The 17,694-nt window shown below is 45.3% G+C and overlaps 1 protein-coding gene across 4 annotated transcripts in view; it reads left to right on the forward strand.

Annotated features, from left to right (window-relative positions):
- The window catches only part of mib1 (MIB E3 ubiquitin protein ligase 1), a 50,037-nt gene extending 36,653 nt beyond the window's left edge, over positions 1 to 13,384 (forward strand). The window contains exons 13-22 of one of the 4 annotated variants that reach the window (XM_079285082.1): positions 1,598 to 1,730; positions 2,630 to 2,716; positions 3,138 to 3,296; positions 4,902 to 5,083; positions 5,824 to 6,013; positions 6,110 to 6,188; positions 6,304 to 6,468; positions 7,889 to 7,960; positions 8,683 to 8,783; positions 11,014 to 13,384. In XM_079285082.1, coding sequence (XP_079141208.1) covers positions 1,598 to 1,730; positions 2,630 to 2,716; positions 3,138 to 3,296; positions 4,902 to 5,083; positions 5,824 to 6,013; positions 6,110 to 6,188; positions 6,304 to 6,468; positions 7,889 to 7,960; positions 8,683 to 8,783; positions 11,014 to 11,154 — 1,309 coding nt within the window. In that variant the 3' untranslated portion in view covers positions 11,155 to 13,384. The remainder of the gene's footprint in view (positions 1 to 1,597; positions 1,731 to 2,629; positions 2,717 to 3,137; positions 3,297 to 4,901; positions 5,084 to 5,823; positions 6,014 to 6,109; positions 6,189 to 6,303; positions 6,469 to 7,888; positions 7,961 to 8,682; positions 8,784 to 11,013) is intronic. The other 3 variants (XM_079285083.1, XM_079285084.1, XM_079285085.1) reach the window with 3 other exon arrangements.
- The last annotated feature ends 4,310 nt before the right edge of the window (positions 13,385 to 17,694 follow it).

The following is a 17,694-nucleotide window of genomic DNA, read 5'->3' on the forward strand; positions in this document are numbered from 1 at the left end:
TTTTATGATCCAATAAGAAATGGAAACGCGTGTGGCTTCCTATTACTAGTAAAACAGACGTCTCTTTTTTCCAATGACAAGAAGGAAGTGACAGTCGGCCTCCCTCTCTCTCCCCACTGTGACGCCCTCTCTCTCCCCACTGTGACGCCCTCTCTCTCCCCACTGTGACTCCCTCTCTCTCCCCACTGTGACTCCCTCTCTCTCCCCACTGTGACTCCCTCTCTCTCCCCACTGTGACTCCCTCTCTCTCCCCACTGTGACGCCCTCTCTCTCCCCACTGTGACGCCCTCTCTCTCCCCACTGTGACTCCCTATCTCTCCCCACTGTGACTCCCTATCTCTCCCCACTGTGACGCCCTCTCTCTCCCCCACTGTGACTCCCTCTCTCTCCCCCACTGTGACTCCCTCTCTCTCCCCACTGTGACTCCCTCTCTCTCCCCCACTGTGACTCCCTCTCTCTCCCCCACTGTGACTCCCTCTCTCTCTCCCCACTGTGACACCCTCTCTCTCCCCACTGTGACACCCTCTCTCTCCCCACTGTGACACCCTCTCTCTCCCCACTGTGACACCCTCTCTCTCCCCACTGTGACGCCCTCTCTCTCCCCACTGTGACTCCCTCTCTCTCCCCACTGTGACTCCCTCTCTCTCCCCACTGTGACGCCCTCTCTCTCCCCACTGTGACGCCCTCTCTCTCCCCACTGTGACTCCCTCTCTCTCCCCACTGTGACTCCCTCTCTCTCCCCACTGTGACTCCCTCTCTCTCCCCACTGTGATTCCCTCTCTCTCCCCACTGTGACTCCCTCTCTCTCCCCACTGTGACGCCCACTCTCTCCCCACTGTGACTCCCTATCTCTCCCCACTGTGACTCCCTCTCTCTCCCCACTGTGACTCCCTATCTCTCCCCTCTCTCTCCCCACTGTGACTCCCTCTCTCAGTCCTCCTCTTGCTCGCTTCTCTTTGCACACATCCTCTAAATGACCTTCAGTGGCTCAGCACTGACGGGCTCTCTCCACCACACCGGGCTACTTCTGTTAAAGCAGCGACGCTCAAATTCCCACCCTGTCTGTTCGACCCCAGGAGGAGACCCGAGTGAATGTATAATTACCAGTTTGCCTCCCAATGATAGGCTTGCGTTTGCGTATATCATCAAGGGGCAAGTGGCTTCCCCTTTTTAACTGAAGAGATGATCGCGGGACATGTACTCTAACATAACACACAGCGCTCTTGTGGCACTCAAAGCTTGATGTAAATAACACTCTGCTTGGGAAAGCAACTCCTCCCTAAGTTGATTTAGTATTCTTGTCCCTATGTGTGAAAATGGGATATGCTCTGCTGTAAAAAAAAAAAAAAAAAAAAAGTGTTTGAATATGCTGTGTATCAGCAGTACAGGCGCTGCGATGTCTTTGCTTCCAGCAGCTTGTGTCTGGTCCCCGGCTACAATACAGTCACAGATCGATTCGTTTTAGCAGTTTACATTATAACATTTCGACCATACTTTATGTATCTTCTTGGGCTTTTTTTTTTTTTTTTTTTGGCATGCTTCCCAGCGCAGGCCATTCAAACACTCACTTTTGTCTCCGCGTGTGTCCTCTGTGCAGTGCCATGCGCGTGCTGCTGTCTAAACTGCCGAGGCCTTGGATTGTAGACGAGAAGAAGGACGACGGCTACACCGCTCTGCACCTGGCCGCCCTCAACAACCATGTCGAGGTGGCCGAGCTGTTGGTGCACCAGGTAACAAGCACTCGCATGCATACAGACCATTAAGAGCAGCTTCCACTGCACTCCCTGCAGCCAGCAAGCTATAGACCAGTTGAAGCTGCTATAAGTGCCTTTTTTTTATTGAATCCATACGGTTCACAGAGCCTCCAGAGGTATTCTTTAGTGCTGTTGGGCCCTCACATCCTCCTCCTCTTGCAATCATAGGTTCGTGCTCTTTTTCCCTTCTGAGATTGCAGGTTTAACTCTCTCAGGATTACCACATACAGGAGTTTACAGCAAAAGTCACCTGACCGAGCAGGAAACTGGGTTAATTTGGATATGGTGCAAGGCAGCGATGTTGCTGCAACATTCCAACGCATGAACGCTCGCTGCGCAAGCTATACCTTTCAGCGGGGACGGCCTTTTCCCTCCCAAGTCTCTGCAATGGGCTGGTTTGCAGTGATGGCTCAGCTTTCTATTCAGTTATTGCACCACACTACAAGGTGCACTGCAGATTCCCTGCCAGCCAGCCAGCCAGTCTTATTACTTGGGGATTTCACACACCGCCTGATCACAATGCTTATCGTCCCTCCACATCTCCTCAGCTGAGGTGTTCGCAATTGGAAATGACAATCACATGCAGCGTTATTGTAGGAATGCGTTTTTTTCCAGCCCCCTAGGTGACACTTTGTTGGTCGGCAGGGTTGAAGGAAAGCAGGAAGGTTCTGCCGTGGCACAGAAAGCCAGAATGGTTGTTACAATCTTTCAACAATTATTTTAATTTTTTACTTTTTCTTTTGGTCCTGTTACATGTATCACTTGCCTGTCATATTCACGTATACATATGTGTGATTCATTATGGTTGGTTGTTAATGTATGCACAAATGCCCACATGTTTATTGTGTGTTGTGCTTTCCCTCTCCCCCTTCAAGGGCAGTGCCAACTTAGACATCCAGAACGTCAACCAGCAGACGGCGTTACACCTGGCAGTGGAGCGTCAACACACCCAGATAGTCCGGGTTAGTGGACCCTCTTCTTTTTCTTGTGCTTCTACACCTTTTTTTCTCCTCGTTTCCAACACAAACTGAAGATTTTGTTTCAGTTTCTCATTGTGGACTAAACACAGAAGGGAGTAGAACAGCCCCGGTGCAGCCCCATATTTTATTTACACGGGTGGATGTCCTGCCTCAGATTGATGCTGTGTCGGGATAATGTTCTCTGAGGCAGTGTCTTGGTCAGTCATTTGGCGTAGTATTGGATTGAGATTGCCACGTTGCCATCTTGTGGACTCAAGAAAAAATGCACTCCATAATTGGGGAGTACAACACTGAGGAACTGAGCAGAGACCTTAAAGATCAGCACTGAAGCATTTGCACTGCAGCATCAAATTAAAGTTGTTTCACCGTTTCTGGCTGTTTGTTGACGTGTTGTTCTTGACAGCTGCTGGTGCGGGCGGAGGCCAAGCTAGACGTGCAGGACAAGGACGGGGACACGCCGCTCCACGAGGCACTGCGTCACCACACACTGTCCCAACTGCGACAACTCCAAGATATGCAGGACGTCAGCAAAGTGGAGCCCTGGGAACCCTCCAAGAACACAGTGCGTATACATCAATTATGAACCTCACTGTTCCTCCTAGATCACAGTAATTAGCTTGGGTCAAGGTTCCTTAAGGCATCTTAAGGCATCACAAGGCATCGCGGCATTAAAGTGAAATGAAACGTTGTCTAACAGCCAAGAGATGCAGTTATCAACAAGAAAACAGCAAACTGAAAACACTTGAGGCCAATTGTATCAGGAAATGTCGCACCTCAGTGTCCAATAGGCGGGTGTGATTCATTTAAACATTCCCAAATATATTTGCCCACAAAAGGCACACACAAGAATGCAGCGTGTCATGAGAATTTAAGATTGCCTGCCATGGCTTTACTGCCACTCTTTAAAAGGCTTCGTTAAAAGAGTCTTGTTCCGTTTATATTCTTTACCTGTTTTTCCTCCGGTTGAGGGTCTGGTTATTACCCAGCATAAATTGTGAAAAACACTAGGAAACACGCTGGACAAGTCACCGGCTTTTGCAACTTGCTGGAGATTTTGTTCTGTATCTGAAATTGAAGAGCAGTGTTTATGGGATGGAGAGGGCAACGAGTTATTACCAATAGCTGCTTTGGTTCTAGTATTACTATAATAACTCGCATGAACTAATGAATAAACGCATGACACCCATGGTTATGTTTTCATACTGAAGCCTAACGGTGTCAGATCTGTGTTAAATTTAGGTTTGGAGCAGGGTCGTAATTCTGGTTAGCAAACACCAATCGGACTCATTAAACACATTAGAGTTCATATGAGCTGTCTTTGGGCTGTTAAAAGACACCAGAGTGTGCAGAGACGGGACTGACGGGACAGACAGCAGCCCGACGGAGCAGCCAACCAGCTCGCTGCATCCTCTGGACCAGCCTGAATGAGTGTGTCCCTCCGTAGAGGCCGTGTCCGACCTGAACCCTCTTCATGTTAACACATCACTAATCCCTCCAGGGACGAGTTTAAGGCTACGGGGCCTAGCTGCTGCTCCAGACTTACCTGTCACCTTCTGTCTCCCTCCCACTTCCTTCTCTCGGCCTGCTCTCTTGTATCCTGCTTCCTGCCCTCCCAGGTTCCCTGCGGAAGAGACAGACAGCAGGCCTAATTGAGATATGTGCAGTTGGGTCACTCTCCCATAGCTCCCCCCCCCCCTTCGAGATGAGAATTGAATTAGCCGGCCCGGTGGCTCCATCAGCAGAGATGTAAAAGCTACTGGTTGAAGACAATCAGACATGGAAGGCCCAAATTGTGCGCAAGAGAGAGAGAGAGAGAGGGAGAGGCTTTGAGTTGGGCTCGACTGAGCTGGAGGAGCGAGAGAGAGACGGGACAGTTAATGGGATTTTGGCTTGGGATGGGGGGGGTCCTGATGCCTGACAGCCATCTTAAGGCATGTCTTTGATTGGCTAATTAGCGATGATCTGATGATACTTTGGCACGGTCCATCTGAATAATATCAAAATCAGGACTCCCTACTCTCTTTGCTCTTTACTCTCGTGCAGATGTGTGAGGAGGAGGAGAGACACCGGTCCCACTGGGTTCAACTTGAAAACAATCTTTTATGTCCAAAGTGCCTGATGTACTTCTGATGTATCTGTTTTTGTGTGTCTGTCTGGCTCCCTGCAGTTAATCATGGGCTTGGGCACCCAGGGGGCAGAGAAGAAGAGTGCGGCATCCATCGCCTGCTTCCTGGCAGCCAACGGAGCGGACCTGACCATTCGTAACAAGAAGGGCCAGTCCCCTCTAGACCTGTGTCCAGACCCCAGCCTCTGCAAGGCTCTGGCCAAGTGCCACAAAGAGAAAAGCAGGTAAACATCCCTTGAAGGGATAGTTTGACATTTTAGGAAATACACCTATTTGCTTTCTTTCCAGGAGTCAGATGGGAAGATCAATACCACTCTCATGTCCGTCCGTTAAATATGAAGACAGTTGGCTTAGCTAACTGTAAAAACTGGGAACAACTAGCTTCACTTGTTGTAAGTTGCTTCGGACAAAAGTATATGAATCTAATGCAATGCCTGGGCTGTAGGTAAAAAACAACTAATCCACCCACTAACGAGTCTAAAGCTCAAGTAGTTTGTACAAGAACTGAGGTGAGAAATCCTTAATTTGTGGTTTGACGGCGGTTTAACTTTTTGTTTTTATGGATTAACAAAGCTTTCATCAGACTGTGGTCATATCAGAACAGACAAGCAGACCTAGATGTTGTGACCTATTTTATTTATTTCGTCTGCTTTTCACTTTTATGTGGCCAAATAAAAAGTTAACTGTTAAATCAAATGGACTTGGCGATTAAAACTAGAAGAAACCTTTGCTACACACAGAGATGTTTTTTAATATATTTATTCACCTACGCTGACTTAGAAAAAGGAACCATCTCAGGAAAATCATCAGCAACCTTATTGATTTCCCTTTTTAGCGAAAAATCTTTCATTTGTTTGCGTTCTCCTCCGTCTGTTCCTTTTTGTAATGTCTCTGTCTTTGTCTTTGTTCTCTTACACCCTCCCTTCCGCGCTCTCACGCTGTGGTTTTACTCTCAATGTTGCAGCGGTCAGGTGGGCACCCGCAGCCCGTCTCTGAACAGCAACATCGAGACCCTGGATGAGTGTATGGTGTGTTCGGACTTGAAGAGAGACACTCTGTTTGGGCCCTGCGGACACATCGCCACCTGCTCCCTCTGCTCGCCTCGCGTCAAGAAGTGTCTCATCTGCAAGGATCAGGTCCAGTCGAGAACTAAGGTATCGGAAGCAGTGCCGCTGTCCGTCCTACCAAGAAATAGAAACGCCACGAAGAGCGGATGTTTTTATTTTGTTGTTTGATTTGTCCCTCCGCAGATCGAAGAGTGCGTAGTCTGCTCTGACAAAAAAGCAGCCGTATTGTTCCAGCCCTGTGGCCACATGTGCGCTTGTGAGAGTAAGTTACACCTCTGCATCTTTCTGACCAGCTGCTGAATAACAAAATAAAAACACACACGCTGTGTATAGAAAGGACTTTGTATTCTGACCGATATGCGTGTTGTTGTCACCAGACTGTGCCAGCCTCATGAAGAAGTGCGTACAGTGCCGGGCTGTAGTGGAACGCCGTACCCCCTTTGTTCTTTGCTGTGGTGGGAAAGGTATGGAGGATGAGGCCGCTGATGATGATGATGATGATGATGATGATGATGATGATGATGATGATGATGATGACCTTAGTGAGTGAATCTTCCACACGTTCCCTTTTAATTCCCCTTTATTTTCCTCCTTTCTTTTCTCGTTTCCACTTCTGCTTTAGCCTGTTTTTATATGTTGCTTTGTTGCTGCCTTGCTTATGCATTTTATTTCATTTTGTTTGCACCATTGATACATTGTTGTTGTTGTTGTTGTTTTTTTCATCCTAGTAGAAATGTACAAATTAAGTCAGACCTTTGAATCAGTTGATCTTACGTTCCACGACTAGATCTGGCATGTTTTAACCATTGCAATCATTGTGATCATGTCATCTGTTCTAGCTTCTATTTAGATTCTGGCTGAAATAGACAGTGGTTTCACAAGTGCTTGGCTGTCTTGTCTGAACATTCGCCCAACTAGATCTTCCAAAGAGACCGGATTTTGTGTGTCAGATCATAATCGTTTTATCAGTAGAATCTCAGAAGCCATTTCTAAATTGAGTTTTGCCGAGTAATACAATAATGTCCTAATATACAGACAGCCTCATGTCCTTTTTTCATGTTTCTGTGTCCTCTTAAAGTTTGACGAACTTGTTTCTAAGTATATGCTAAATTACCTGTAGTATTAATGATATATATGCATGTTGATACCGACATGAATGTGAAAAATAACTCTTAGAATGATGAAAAACACCTAAAAAGCACGATTTTCAAGTGCTGAATGTCATCAGTTTTACCCCAAAATCGTCATGAATATTCAACGTAGTGTGTAAATAGATTTATTTTTGGTTGCATTCACAATCCATCTTCTTGTCTCCAAGTTGAACACAGTTTTTGTATTGCCCATGACCTTCTTTTAGCGGAGCATCTCACCAGTGGTTACTCCTGTCGTGTTTTCTTTGAGTTAAAAGGGAAACTGTTGTAAGTTCACTAACTTCATGTTTACCCCCGTGTTCATTATTTTACATTTCTTCCACGTGTCAGCTTGTTGGCAGGCAAATATTTCTTGCAGTCGTTACCAGACGTGCAAAACAAAGTGAATGCAGACCCAAACACTTCATACACTCATGCAAGGGGCAGCATTGATCTCTCCCGTCATCCCAGTAACGCTGACTGTTACAAAAGCAAATCCAATGCACGAAATTCATCCGTCGCTTTGATTATTTTCACTCCCTACTTCTCTGATATGTACTTCTAACTGAGTAAAAGCATTCGACTCGTGCTTCACATTGGCTGACGGCAAAAAGAAAAGCGAAATAATCACTTTGCCGCTGTGCATTTTAACTCTATATTCTACATAGAAGAGGCTCTACTTCCCTTTCTTTCCAGCTTGCTGGCTTTTTTCCTTCAAATTCTGTCTCTGAACCTCCCTTAGAGGCTGTAGTGAGTAGTTTTGGTCCCCAGGCCAGCTGTTGAGCTGGTCAAGGACAGCTCCCACTATAACAATGTGACTGGTTATCCCCAGCAGGGAGCTCTAACACTATGGCAGGGGGATCGCAGGATCTTCTCCAGCCCAACAATCTGGCACTAAGTTGGTGTAAGTATACCTCTATGATCCCCTCCCTTATCAGACCCTTTTCTCAAAGAGCTCCCCCAGTGCTGCCCTGGCCCCTGTCTCCTCCCCTTAAACCCCCTCCCTTTCTTTTTCAGTGACACACACACCCAAAACATTATATGCCGATACAGTAGGTTTGTGATGCAAAGGCCGAGAATCACATTGGCGCTCACTGTCTCTGGCAGATGTTTGCCAGTCTGGAAGGGAGTCCGCAGCAGGGTCTCAGTCCAGCTAATTAGTTTGAGTGCTCAGATATATTTCAGGTAGTTTCAAACTGGTATATCATTACACTCCTTCATCCTGTGGCTCCTACAATGCCTGTAGTGTTGTATAATGCTCTGTCCTGTGTTAGTTTTATTTTTCAGATAATTACAAAGTGTGCATTTCTGAATTCAAGTCATTTAAAAATAAATGCAAAGCCAACACAGACTGCTCGAGCCCAATATATTAAAATTCAGAGTGCATATGTTTGCTTGTTTGTGAAACACATGTTTGAAATGGAATCTGGCTCCCAGCTTGTTTCAGAAGGGCAACGTCGGTGTGGCTGCATTTCAGTTTTATTGGCAATGTAGTTTATCATTACGAGGAGGTGAAGTTTGGTTTGGCCGCTGGCGCAACCCTCTTTTGATTTGTTTAGTCTCTCTGCTGGTAACTGAATTCCCTTTTTCCCCTCAACGTGTCCGTGCGCTGTTGCGTCCAAACAGCCAGCGGAAACATCCCCGCTTTGCAGAGAGACAAGGACAACACCAACGTCAACGCTGATGTACAGAAGCTCCAGCAACAGCTGCAGGACATCAAGGAGCAGGTGAGTCCAGACTGTCTGTAGTGCAGAGCGGAGGAAGGCAGGGCGTGGTACTCTCACTTTGAGTATTATTTTCAGTATTGGTGTGTTTTCTAAATTTATTTAGTTTTTCTTTAGGCCAAAAAAAGCTGAAAATAGTCAAAAATGTCCATCAAATATTCCAGGTTAATGTCTTCAATTTCCTTTTTTTTCATATTCAACTTACAATCATAAGCTTGAGCCTTCAAATCCACAGCGTTGTTCCCGAGTCGTTCTTTAAATGATTAAATCATTAATAGACCACACTCGGAGGTAAATTGATGACGGGCGGTGGTGACCTGCAGGTTAGAGAACAACGCTTGTGACCGGAAGTCATGGGTTCGATCAACCCGGACCGACAGGACATGTATGGGTGGGCAAAGTGATAAGCAGCGCTTGCCCCCTCCCTCATTACCACCACCGAGGCGCCCTTGAGCAAGGCACTGCTCCAGTGGAGCCGCTCGGTGTCCAGCAGATCAGACGGGGCTTGTACTGGACAGCCGCCATGTTTCAATGTGATCGGGGCATTTCTGAAAAAGAGAGCATTGCTTTTGGTGAAACTCTCCTCTGAATAACTGAAGGTGAAGAGAAACATCTGCTTTAGAAGCAGCCATGTTTAAACAGGGTTCGTACGGTCATGGAAAACCTGGAAAAGTCATGGAATTTTAAAATGGTTATTTCCAGGCCTGGAAAAGACATGGAAAAAAATAAAATCCCAAAAGTTTTGGAAAAGTCATGGAAATTTGTTATATTCATATTTTCTTCTCGTTCATTTGCGCTGAGTTGCCAGCCAGCGTTTCTCAGATTGGAGTGAGACGAGGAGAAAATGTGATGTGGTGATCTTCGCAATAGAACATCTTTGATGTGACGTGTCACGTCTTGGCCAATCAGCGTTTAGATGTCTACAGCGTCTTTCCCTCCTTTAAAGTTTAAGTTCGGTTGTGTTCCGTTACCGTTCAGACTTGCTGGGTTAAGTTAACGTCCGCTGCATGCGGAACTTTATCGACTGTTAACGTTCGTCATTATCGCGATTTAGAAGGAAAAAACGTAACGTGATGAAACGTGCAGCCCCCCGTGTTCCGGTTCAGTTCACGTGGTCACTCGTTAACGTTAAACCCGAACACCGGCGCATCTGGTTGCAGGTTGTTTGTTTTAACTCAAAGTAGAATGATTTCGTGGTCAGAATAACTTTAATGACCACGAAACATGAGGCCCAGATTCTGATGAGATGATGAGGTCAGAGAGCTTCAGGGAGAGGAGACCCTGTAGCGCAGCTTGACGCAGGGCTGAGCTGTGAGTGGAGCTGGGCCTGGATAAAGGTGGAGGTCTAAACTGACGTGAGTACAGCTTCCTGCTGTCACAGTGTTTTAAATACATTGATAAGGCAAGGTATGCTAAATGCAGCCTCTGCTCCAAGGAGATGAACTACAGCAACAAGGGCTCACGTGCCCTGTCATCACACTGTGAACACACTGTTCACTGTGATGACCACAGCCAGTGTACTAACAGTCCCACGTTGCTCTCAAGAACCCTGAAGTAATGAGGGTTACGGTGCCTTTACCTTCATTTCAGCAGGTTGCTAATGCAGAGGTGTGTATAGATCACAGCTATTATTTTATTCTTGATAAACTACCTCAGCCAGAGTAGATTATCATTTTAATTTCAATAATTGAACTGGATTGAATGCATATTAATTGCAAATTAACCAGAGTCAACCAGAGTATATTTATAAATGTTTATTCTTTTAATCAAACTATTGTCTCTCATTCGTTTGTGTCATTTAAGGTAGACGGTATGCTTTTGAATTCTCATTGTTATTTTAAATACTACATTTTCTAACTTTTTCATGTATACACAGAGATTTCACAAAATGTTTGGTCATGGAAATTTGGTTTAAAGTCATGGAAAAGTCATGGAAATCCATTGGTCAAAATGTGTATGAACCCTGTTAAAGTACCAATGCCTTGCAGGACATTCAAGGTGCGACCATTTCTGCTAAATAATGATGTTTTACCGTAATGTGGCTAAGCTGGGCACACCCTGTTTTCTTTTTCATGAAGACGCAAACCAGGTGTGGCTCGTGAACTACCAAGTCAGAATAAAACCAAACAGGGTGATGTTTCATGTCGTGTGTTCAAACGGATATGTGCAGCATGAAAAGGTTTTTGAAAGTTTAAATGACTTTATCACAACAAAGCATGCACTGTGATTGCAGACTATGTGTCCGGTGTGTCTGGACCGGCTGAAGAACATGATCTTCATGTGCGGCCACGGCACCTGCCAGCTGTGTGGGGACCGAATGAGCGAGTGCCCCATCTGCCGCAAGGCCATCGAGCGCCGCATCCTCCTTTACTAGACCCCCCCCCCCCCCTCCTCACTACCACAGACTCTTTCTCCTCTCACCGAGGCCCTCGCCGAACGCGCCCGCAAAGCCACAATCACACCAGCTGGTGCTGCCGCTGCTCACCATCCCCACAGCACCCGAGTCAGCCAGCCGAGGGCGTTCGCTCACGTCTTATTCGACACGACAAATGCTCTCTTAATGGTTTGTGTTCAGATGGAATTTCTGTTACAAAACAAGGAAAACAATATGAATTGACTTTTTTAGCAGTTTTGCTGCTCTGTCGTGTGTTCTAAGAACTACGTGCATCACACGCGTCGCCTTTTTCTCTCATCTTTCTCTCTCGCCTTTCTTCTCCCGCCGTCATCTTCTCGCGCTCCTCTCTGTGTGATTCTCTGTTTTTAATGTGAAAGTTCTTTTCTCTCCGAACGAGTCCACGGTGGCTCCTTTTAGCCTCGTGCTCCTGGACATGAACTTTTTCGGGGCTCATTTCGGGATTTCACCCCAGAACGGCTCCCCGCTAATGCAGAACTGTAGAGGCGGTGATGAAGAGGTCGGGCCCCTCCGGTCCCTTACGATGTAAAGCTCTCGCACATCTGTCGCAGTCTATGCCGGCTGCAGTCGAGTTTTATTGTATTTGTAAATCTTTATGCACGTGTATTGGTATCGGAAGCTCCAGATGTGGATTTTAAGTACTTAATTTTTCGCAACTTAATGGCCAGTTTGTGACACATTAATGGCCAGTTTGTAACACATTACTGTTTTGCACCACTTAAAAAGGTTCCGCGAGTGTTTTCAGCTTCATGTCGCTGTTCAGTTCGGCTGTTGTGACACTCGTGTGCCGACTGAAGACCGGATGTTTTGGCAGTTTTGCACTAGAAACGCAGAGTCAGGGTAAAAGCTCTTTTCTGCAGTGACTTTGGAGGTCCACTTCAGCTCATTGATAAAACGCAGATGGAGTTGTAGTAACTGCCAGGGAGCACACACACACCGCACCCGTGTTTTTGTCATCCATGCTATACCAACACCCTTTTTTGGCTGTGAATTCCACGGCCGCCGTGTAGCGACTCCAGAAGAACCCTCCCACTCATCCAGCTTCTGTCCGGTGATCAGCCCCTGTTGTACCCGTTCGTTGTACACACAGACCTACATGATGCAAACACTTCTGTCACAAGAGTATCTTGTCACAACTTGATGTTAAAACTGTTGAGACTTGGTGGTATTGTCTGACAAAAAAAAAAAAAGTACAATTCAATGAGCAGTGCTAATTTACCATTGACAACGCTGTGCCATTTGCTTCCAAAAATCTACTTGTTTAAATAACTTGTATGGGGATAAGGTGCTCTTTATCTTGTATTACTTTTTTTATTTAAGTGTATTTCCTTTTTTTTCTCTCAAAATCAAGGATTTATTTGGGCTAGAGAGTAAAATCTATTAGAACACTAAGATGAAAATGTAGAATAAATTATTTTGTATTGCTGCCCAAAAAAATAGGATTCAGAGGCAACACTGCCTTCCTAATATGTAGCCTCAAAATCTCTCTTAACATCCTGCTTTGATATTAATGTCGAGATCCGTTTGTGATGTTTTTCGTTGGCAGTAGCTTTCTAGCAGTCATCAGTAGAAGCACTCTTTCTTTCTCTGAAATGGATCTCTGTAAGCCGAACGTGTTCATTTGTGAAACGGAAGAAGAAGGAAAAAAAAGACATTTTGTCGTCAAAGGTGTCGAGTATGTTTTCATCAGTGTTTTATTTGGGAGGAAAGCTAATGATTTTAAGACAGAACTGCCTTACCTGTTTTAAAAGGCAGTGGCCCATGTGGAGACTCCGCGAGGAGGCTAGCTTGCTCCTCTATGTGGGAATTTGCATCTGCGTAAGAGCATTTTTTTTTCCTTCCTTCCTTTTGACTGAAAGCTACTTTTTTGAGTGCAGTTTTGATTCTTTTCATTGATCATGATACCACTTAAAGCTGGAAGCACTAATACGCTTTATGGTAGTGTTGTCTTGTTATGGTTGTTATGAAAAAGCCTATTTTGTACTTTTATTTTCAATACCTGTAACTGTCCTGTTGGAAAATGTATCGGTAGTATTTTCTTTGGCATGAATGTTTGACATATGCAGTACGACATGTATCATGGAAACCGTTCAGTCTGTATTGCTAATAAGTGCTTTTAAAAACAACCATATAGCTGAAATAAAGTTCTACATGAACCACGGGACACTAGAGGTGCTGCTTGTTTATCCAACTTCTACCGCATTGTTCGTCGTTTCTTTTGTTTTTTTGTGTTTTTGTTTCTCCAGTTGAGCTGGGATGTAGTCGGCCTCCCTCTTCCGAGCGGAACATTAGCATTTTGTTGCTTTTCTCCCGCTGTGCAGCGTCTGCCTCACAGAGGAGCCGGCGTGGCAGAGATGGGGAGGTGTGAGCTCATTGAAAATGCTAACACCTCATAATGACTCAGCACCAGTGTGTGATATAGGTCAGCTATGCTAATCAGAGAGAGAGAGAGAGAAAAGAGCAGGAGTGAAACACTCAGGAGAGATGAGAGACCCGACTAGAGTGATGCGTCTTCTCCAGTGAGCGGATGACATGTCACAAGGCGTCTCCTCCGAGCACTAAGAAATTATGACCAAAGGCCATTTATGTTCCGGCTCATTGACTGGTCCATTCATAACCTGGACATCTCTGGGCTGAGCTTGCACGCAGCAGCAGCAGCAGTATGCAGCCGCTCATAACAAAGACATCCATCACGCTGTCGCCCTCTCACTCCGTCAATGCTCGCTGACTGCAGGGGAGGCCCCGACACCTTTTTATACGCTCTCAGATCTCCGGGACTTGGCTCCAGGCCCAGACGGTTTGTTGTCATTTCTGTGGCGCTTTGTCATTTTACACTCAAGTACCTGCCTTCAAAGCGATGGGCCCTCATATGGGGGTTACCTGTTACGGCGTTAGACAGCGGTGTGAATGGCAGCTGCTGTCGTTTCCTGCATGGAGAATAAAACCCTGTGTGGCCATAAGTATGTGGACGCTCTGGTTCGCTTGAGCGTGTCCTCTTCTGCAGCTGTTTAGCGTCACACAGTGAAGACTTTATGTTTGTGGAGGTTTGATTTTTAGATAACTACATTTTACCAATGTTTATTAGTCCTTTAATTATGATCATTATGTTTTACTCTTGAAGATGGCTCTGTTTTTGTGAAGGTACTACTTAATACTCTGCACATTATGACCTATTGATGTCACAAAATAGGGAAAGAAAGCGCCTCGCAATTTTCCCGGATCCAAGGTGACCTCTTCAAATGTCTTGTTTTTGTTTAAACAAATCAAAGAAATCCCATTTTACACCAGAGAAATGCAAAAAGTCCTGCAAGAGCTTCATATTAATGCCCAGAGTTTTGCACGTCTATATACTTTTGGATGACAGATCATTAGAACAGTCTACATCCTGACCATAGAGACATTCAGGGCTGAACGTCAGGACCAGGCAGATGTCCATCACTCTGTCCGGCCCTGCCGACTGACTGTCAGGGTGCTGGAGACGCCGCTATCTCTCCCCTGGCCACGGCCTGATCCTGGGGAGGATCCCTGACCGCCACGCCTGCCGGTTTCAGCTGCTCGAGGGCTGCAGTGTTTGCTGACTGGACTGCAGGGGTTGTTGCTCCCACACCAGGGGGTGGGGGGGGTCAGCTAATCCACCGGGCTGCGAGTGATGGTGGCTCGGCACTGCGGGCTTCACTGAGCAGCAGATAGAGGCGAAGTGGATCAAGAAAATGACTGTGACCGTGCTTCAAGTCTCTGCTGTGATCGCTGAGAAGGATCAGTGACATCCATCTGCCGGTGGAGTCGGCACGCCGCGGGGCAGGAAAGTCGGCGTGCCCCCTCGGGTGGGCGGTTCTGAAGTTCTGACCCGACAGAAAATGAATACATTCGCTCCACATTTACTGTGAGACGAAGCTCACAGTAAATGCGGGGTCTGACATGCAGGTTTCAGAGCACATCACAAGGTGGCAGTACATCCAATGACTAAACCCTGTAGCTTCTCTCTGCTGTCATACATGCATTTTATATTCATGGTGCAGAGGACGATTCAGCAAAATGTACAATAAGTCACGCTGGACGCGTTCTATTTTGGTGTTAACAGCTGTTTGTAAGGCGCATCACTCATCTCGAGGTTATTGTCTGGTTTCAGTGCAGGAGGCTCCCTTTGAAACGGAGCTGTTGATCCTCACCTTGGCTGGCAGCAGCAAATACAGCAGCTTACATTCACTGATTGATTCAGAACTTGAAACTTAACATGATGTAATGCCAGGTGTTCCTGCTAGACACAGTTAACTGTCTGAGCTAAATAAATAAAGCCCAGAAACAAGAAGCGAATATCGTTCGGCATCAATCTGTGGAAACTAAAAGTTTGCTGAATAAACGGATTGTGATTTCACAGTATTGATTCAGTGTCTCAGTGGAGGATTGTTTCTACGTCTGGCTTTAAACTGACAGAAAAAAGGGGGCAAAGTTATTACATTTAATCATTACCATCTGCAAAACATTGTCTTATTACACATCTTTCACACTACAAGTTCTCAATGTCGGTGTTTCTTTCTTTAAACCTGCATAAATCAATTCCTCCCTGGGTTCAGTCGGACCGCACAGATAGATAAAAAGGGGAGAAATACTTCTTTCCATCTGTTTTGGCCACTTTGGGCTTTTGCTTCCATGTTGGAAGGAATTGATCGCTGGCTGTCTGAAAGTCCTCTCCTTCTCCCTCATGTCATCCAGTTCAGAAGTCTGAATTTATTGTCTCAGTTTATGGTCGGCCTGAGCAAAGTGCAATCTGGCTGCCTGGGCTCTTTGAGAGGGGAAGGGCCTGAAGATTTGTTTGCGTCACATTTTGGGACCAATTTTTTGGACTTTTAATTGGGGACATTGGTTAAACCGAGGACGTAAACTCTTTCAGTTTTACCTGTTGGTTCATTTTATAGTTGGGATATAGTTTAGCATACGTAAAACGTGGTTGCAGATATCGCAAACAAATTATCTTAAGTCGCTGAATGTCCCTAAATGTGATATAATCCCACATGTGTTTGTGTGTCTGTAGGGTGGATCGGTGTACCTGAAGGCAGCAGCCCCACCTCCACAGTAAAGCCATAAACTCCTACAGATCCCTCCTCGACAACATATAGGCCCCTGACATGCTGATTGCTTTATTGATATTGATCAGGGCAAAGTGTCAAACCACTCGTCCATCTCTCTCTCTCTCTCTCAGTGGTGGGCCGTTGTTATTTATGCATGCAGAGGGAGAAGGTTAACACAAACAGCACTCAGTAAAGTCCTGCGTATGTTGGTGGAACACATCTGAAAGTAAAACAAGAAAGAAGTCATTTGTAACTGTCGCAAAATAAATTGATCTTGTATGTCGTCTACTTTTTTGTGATTTAATAAACTAAATTTCTGTCAATAAAATATATTTGTTTTACATTTTGTGTTGCACAAACATAAATGAAATGGTAGGCTGTGAGAAGAAATCCATGTTTTGCAGATCCAGTATTCCTTACGCAACACAAACGATTTCCAGTTCGGCGTTTAAGGACAAATTGCATCAATTGTAAAGACTTTGCCGGGTATCATCACAGTTAATTCAACTTCTCGTTAAGAGGCCCCGCAGCTTTGATTCTGAGTTGGTTTAAATTATCTTCATTTCATGAGTTTTGACCACGTAAAACTTGGCTTTCAACATCACCCCAAACCAGATACTCTGTGGCTTTTGACCTATTGCCTGTCGCCGCAGTCAGTGCTGTCCTTATCATCACAGCACGATTGGAGGCCGGAGCCTGCGAGCCACATTTACAGTGCAAATGTTATCGTTCCAATGACACTTTAAACAGTCTTTATCAATATATAGTCATTCAAGGTTTATGAGCTTTGATAAAATGCCACCAGCCATGCAGGGGCCATTGCAACGTGTGGCTACGAGACGCATATGTGGATTGTAATTATTAATTCCTGTGGATTATCTGAAACTTTTAATGCTCAACAGGTAAAATAAACAAGTCTGCGAGTCAAGAGGACGAAGTGGACTAAGTGCAAAAGATATTGATTTGCTCCTCAGGAAGAGCAGCGTAAGGGCAAACTACAGTGTGAGTTTGGCAGAACCTTATCATCCTATTATCTTTAAAACAGTGGGTTATCATAATTGCTTACTTAATAATTCTATAAAACTGTGGAGGTGCAACCTTTGCCTGGGCAGTAAACTGTAGAGTGCTTTTGATGCGGAGATTGAAAAGATTCCTGACGGGGTTAGAAGTGCTGCAACCTATTCGCTTTATAAAGTAGATTACAAACACACCGGTCATTTCCAGGCATGGAAAATGTTTTAAAATGCATAAATAATTCATGAATAAGTCGACAATCTAACACAAACAGCATGACTTTTACAGAAGTAGTATAATGCTAATAATACAAATCATATTTTAGATTTATTTATTAAAAAAAACAAAAAACCTAATAACTTAGTACTATCCGGTCCAATCAGAGGAACTAGTCAATTATTCAAATATTTAAGCAATA

Source organism: Melanostigma gelatinosum, assembly GCF_949748355.1.
Source record: "Melanostigma gelatinosum genome assembly, chromosome: 15".
NCBI lineage: Eukaryota > Metazoa > Chordata > Actinopteri > Perciformes > Zoarcidae > Melanostigma > Melanostigma gelatinosum.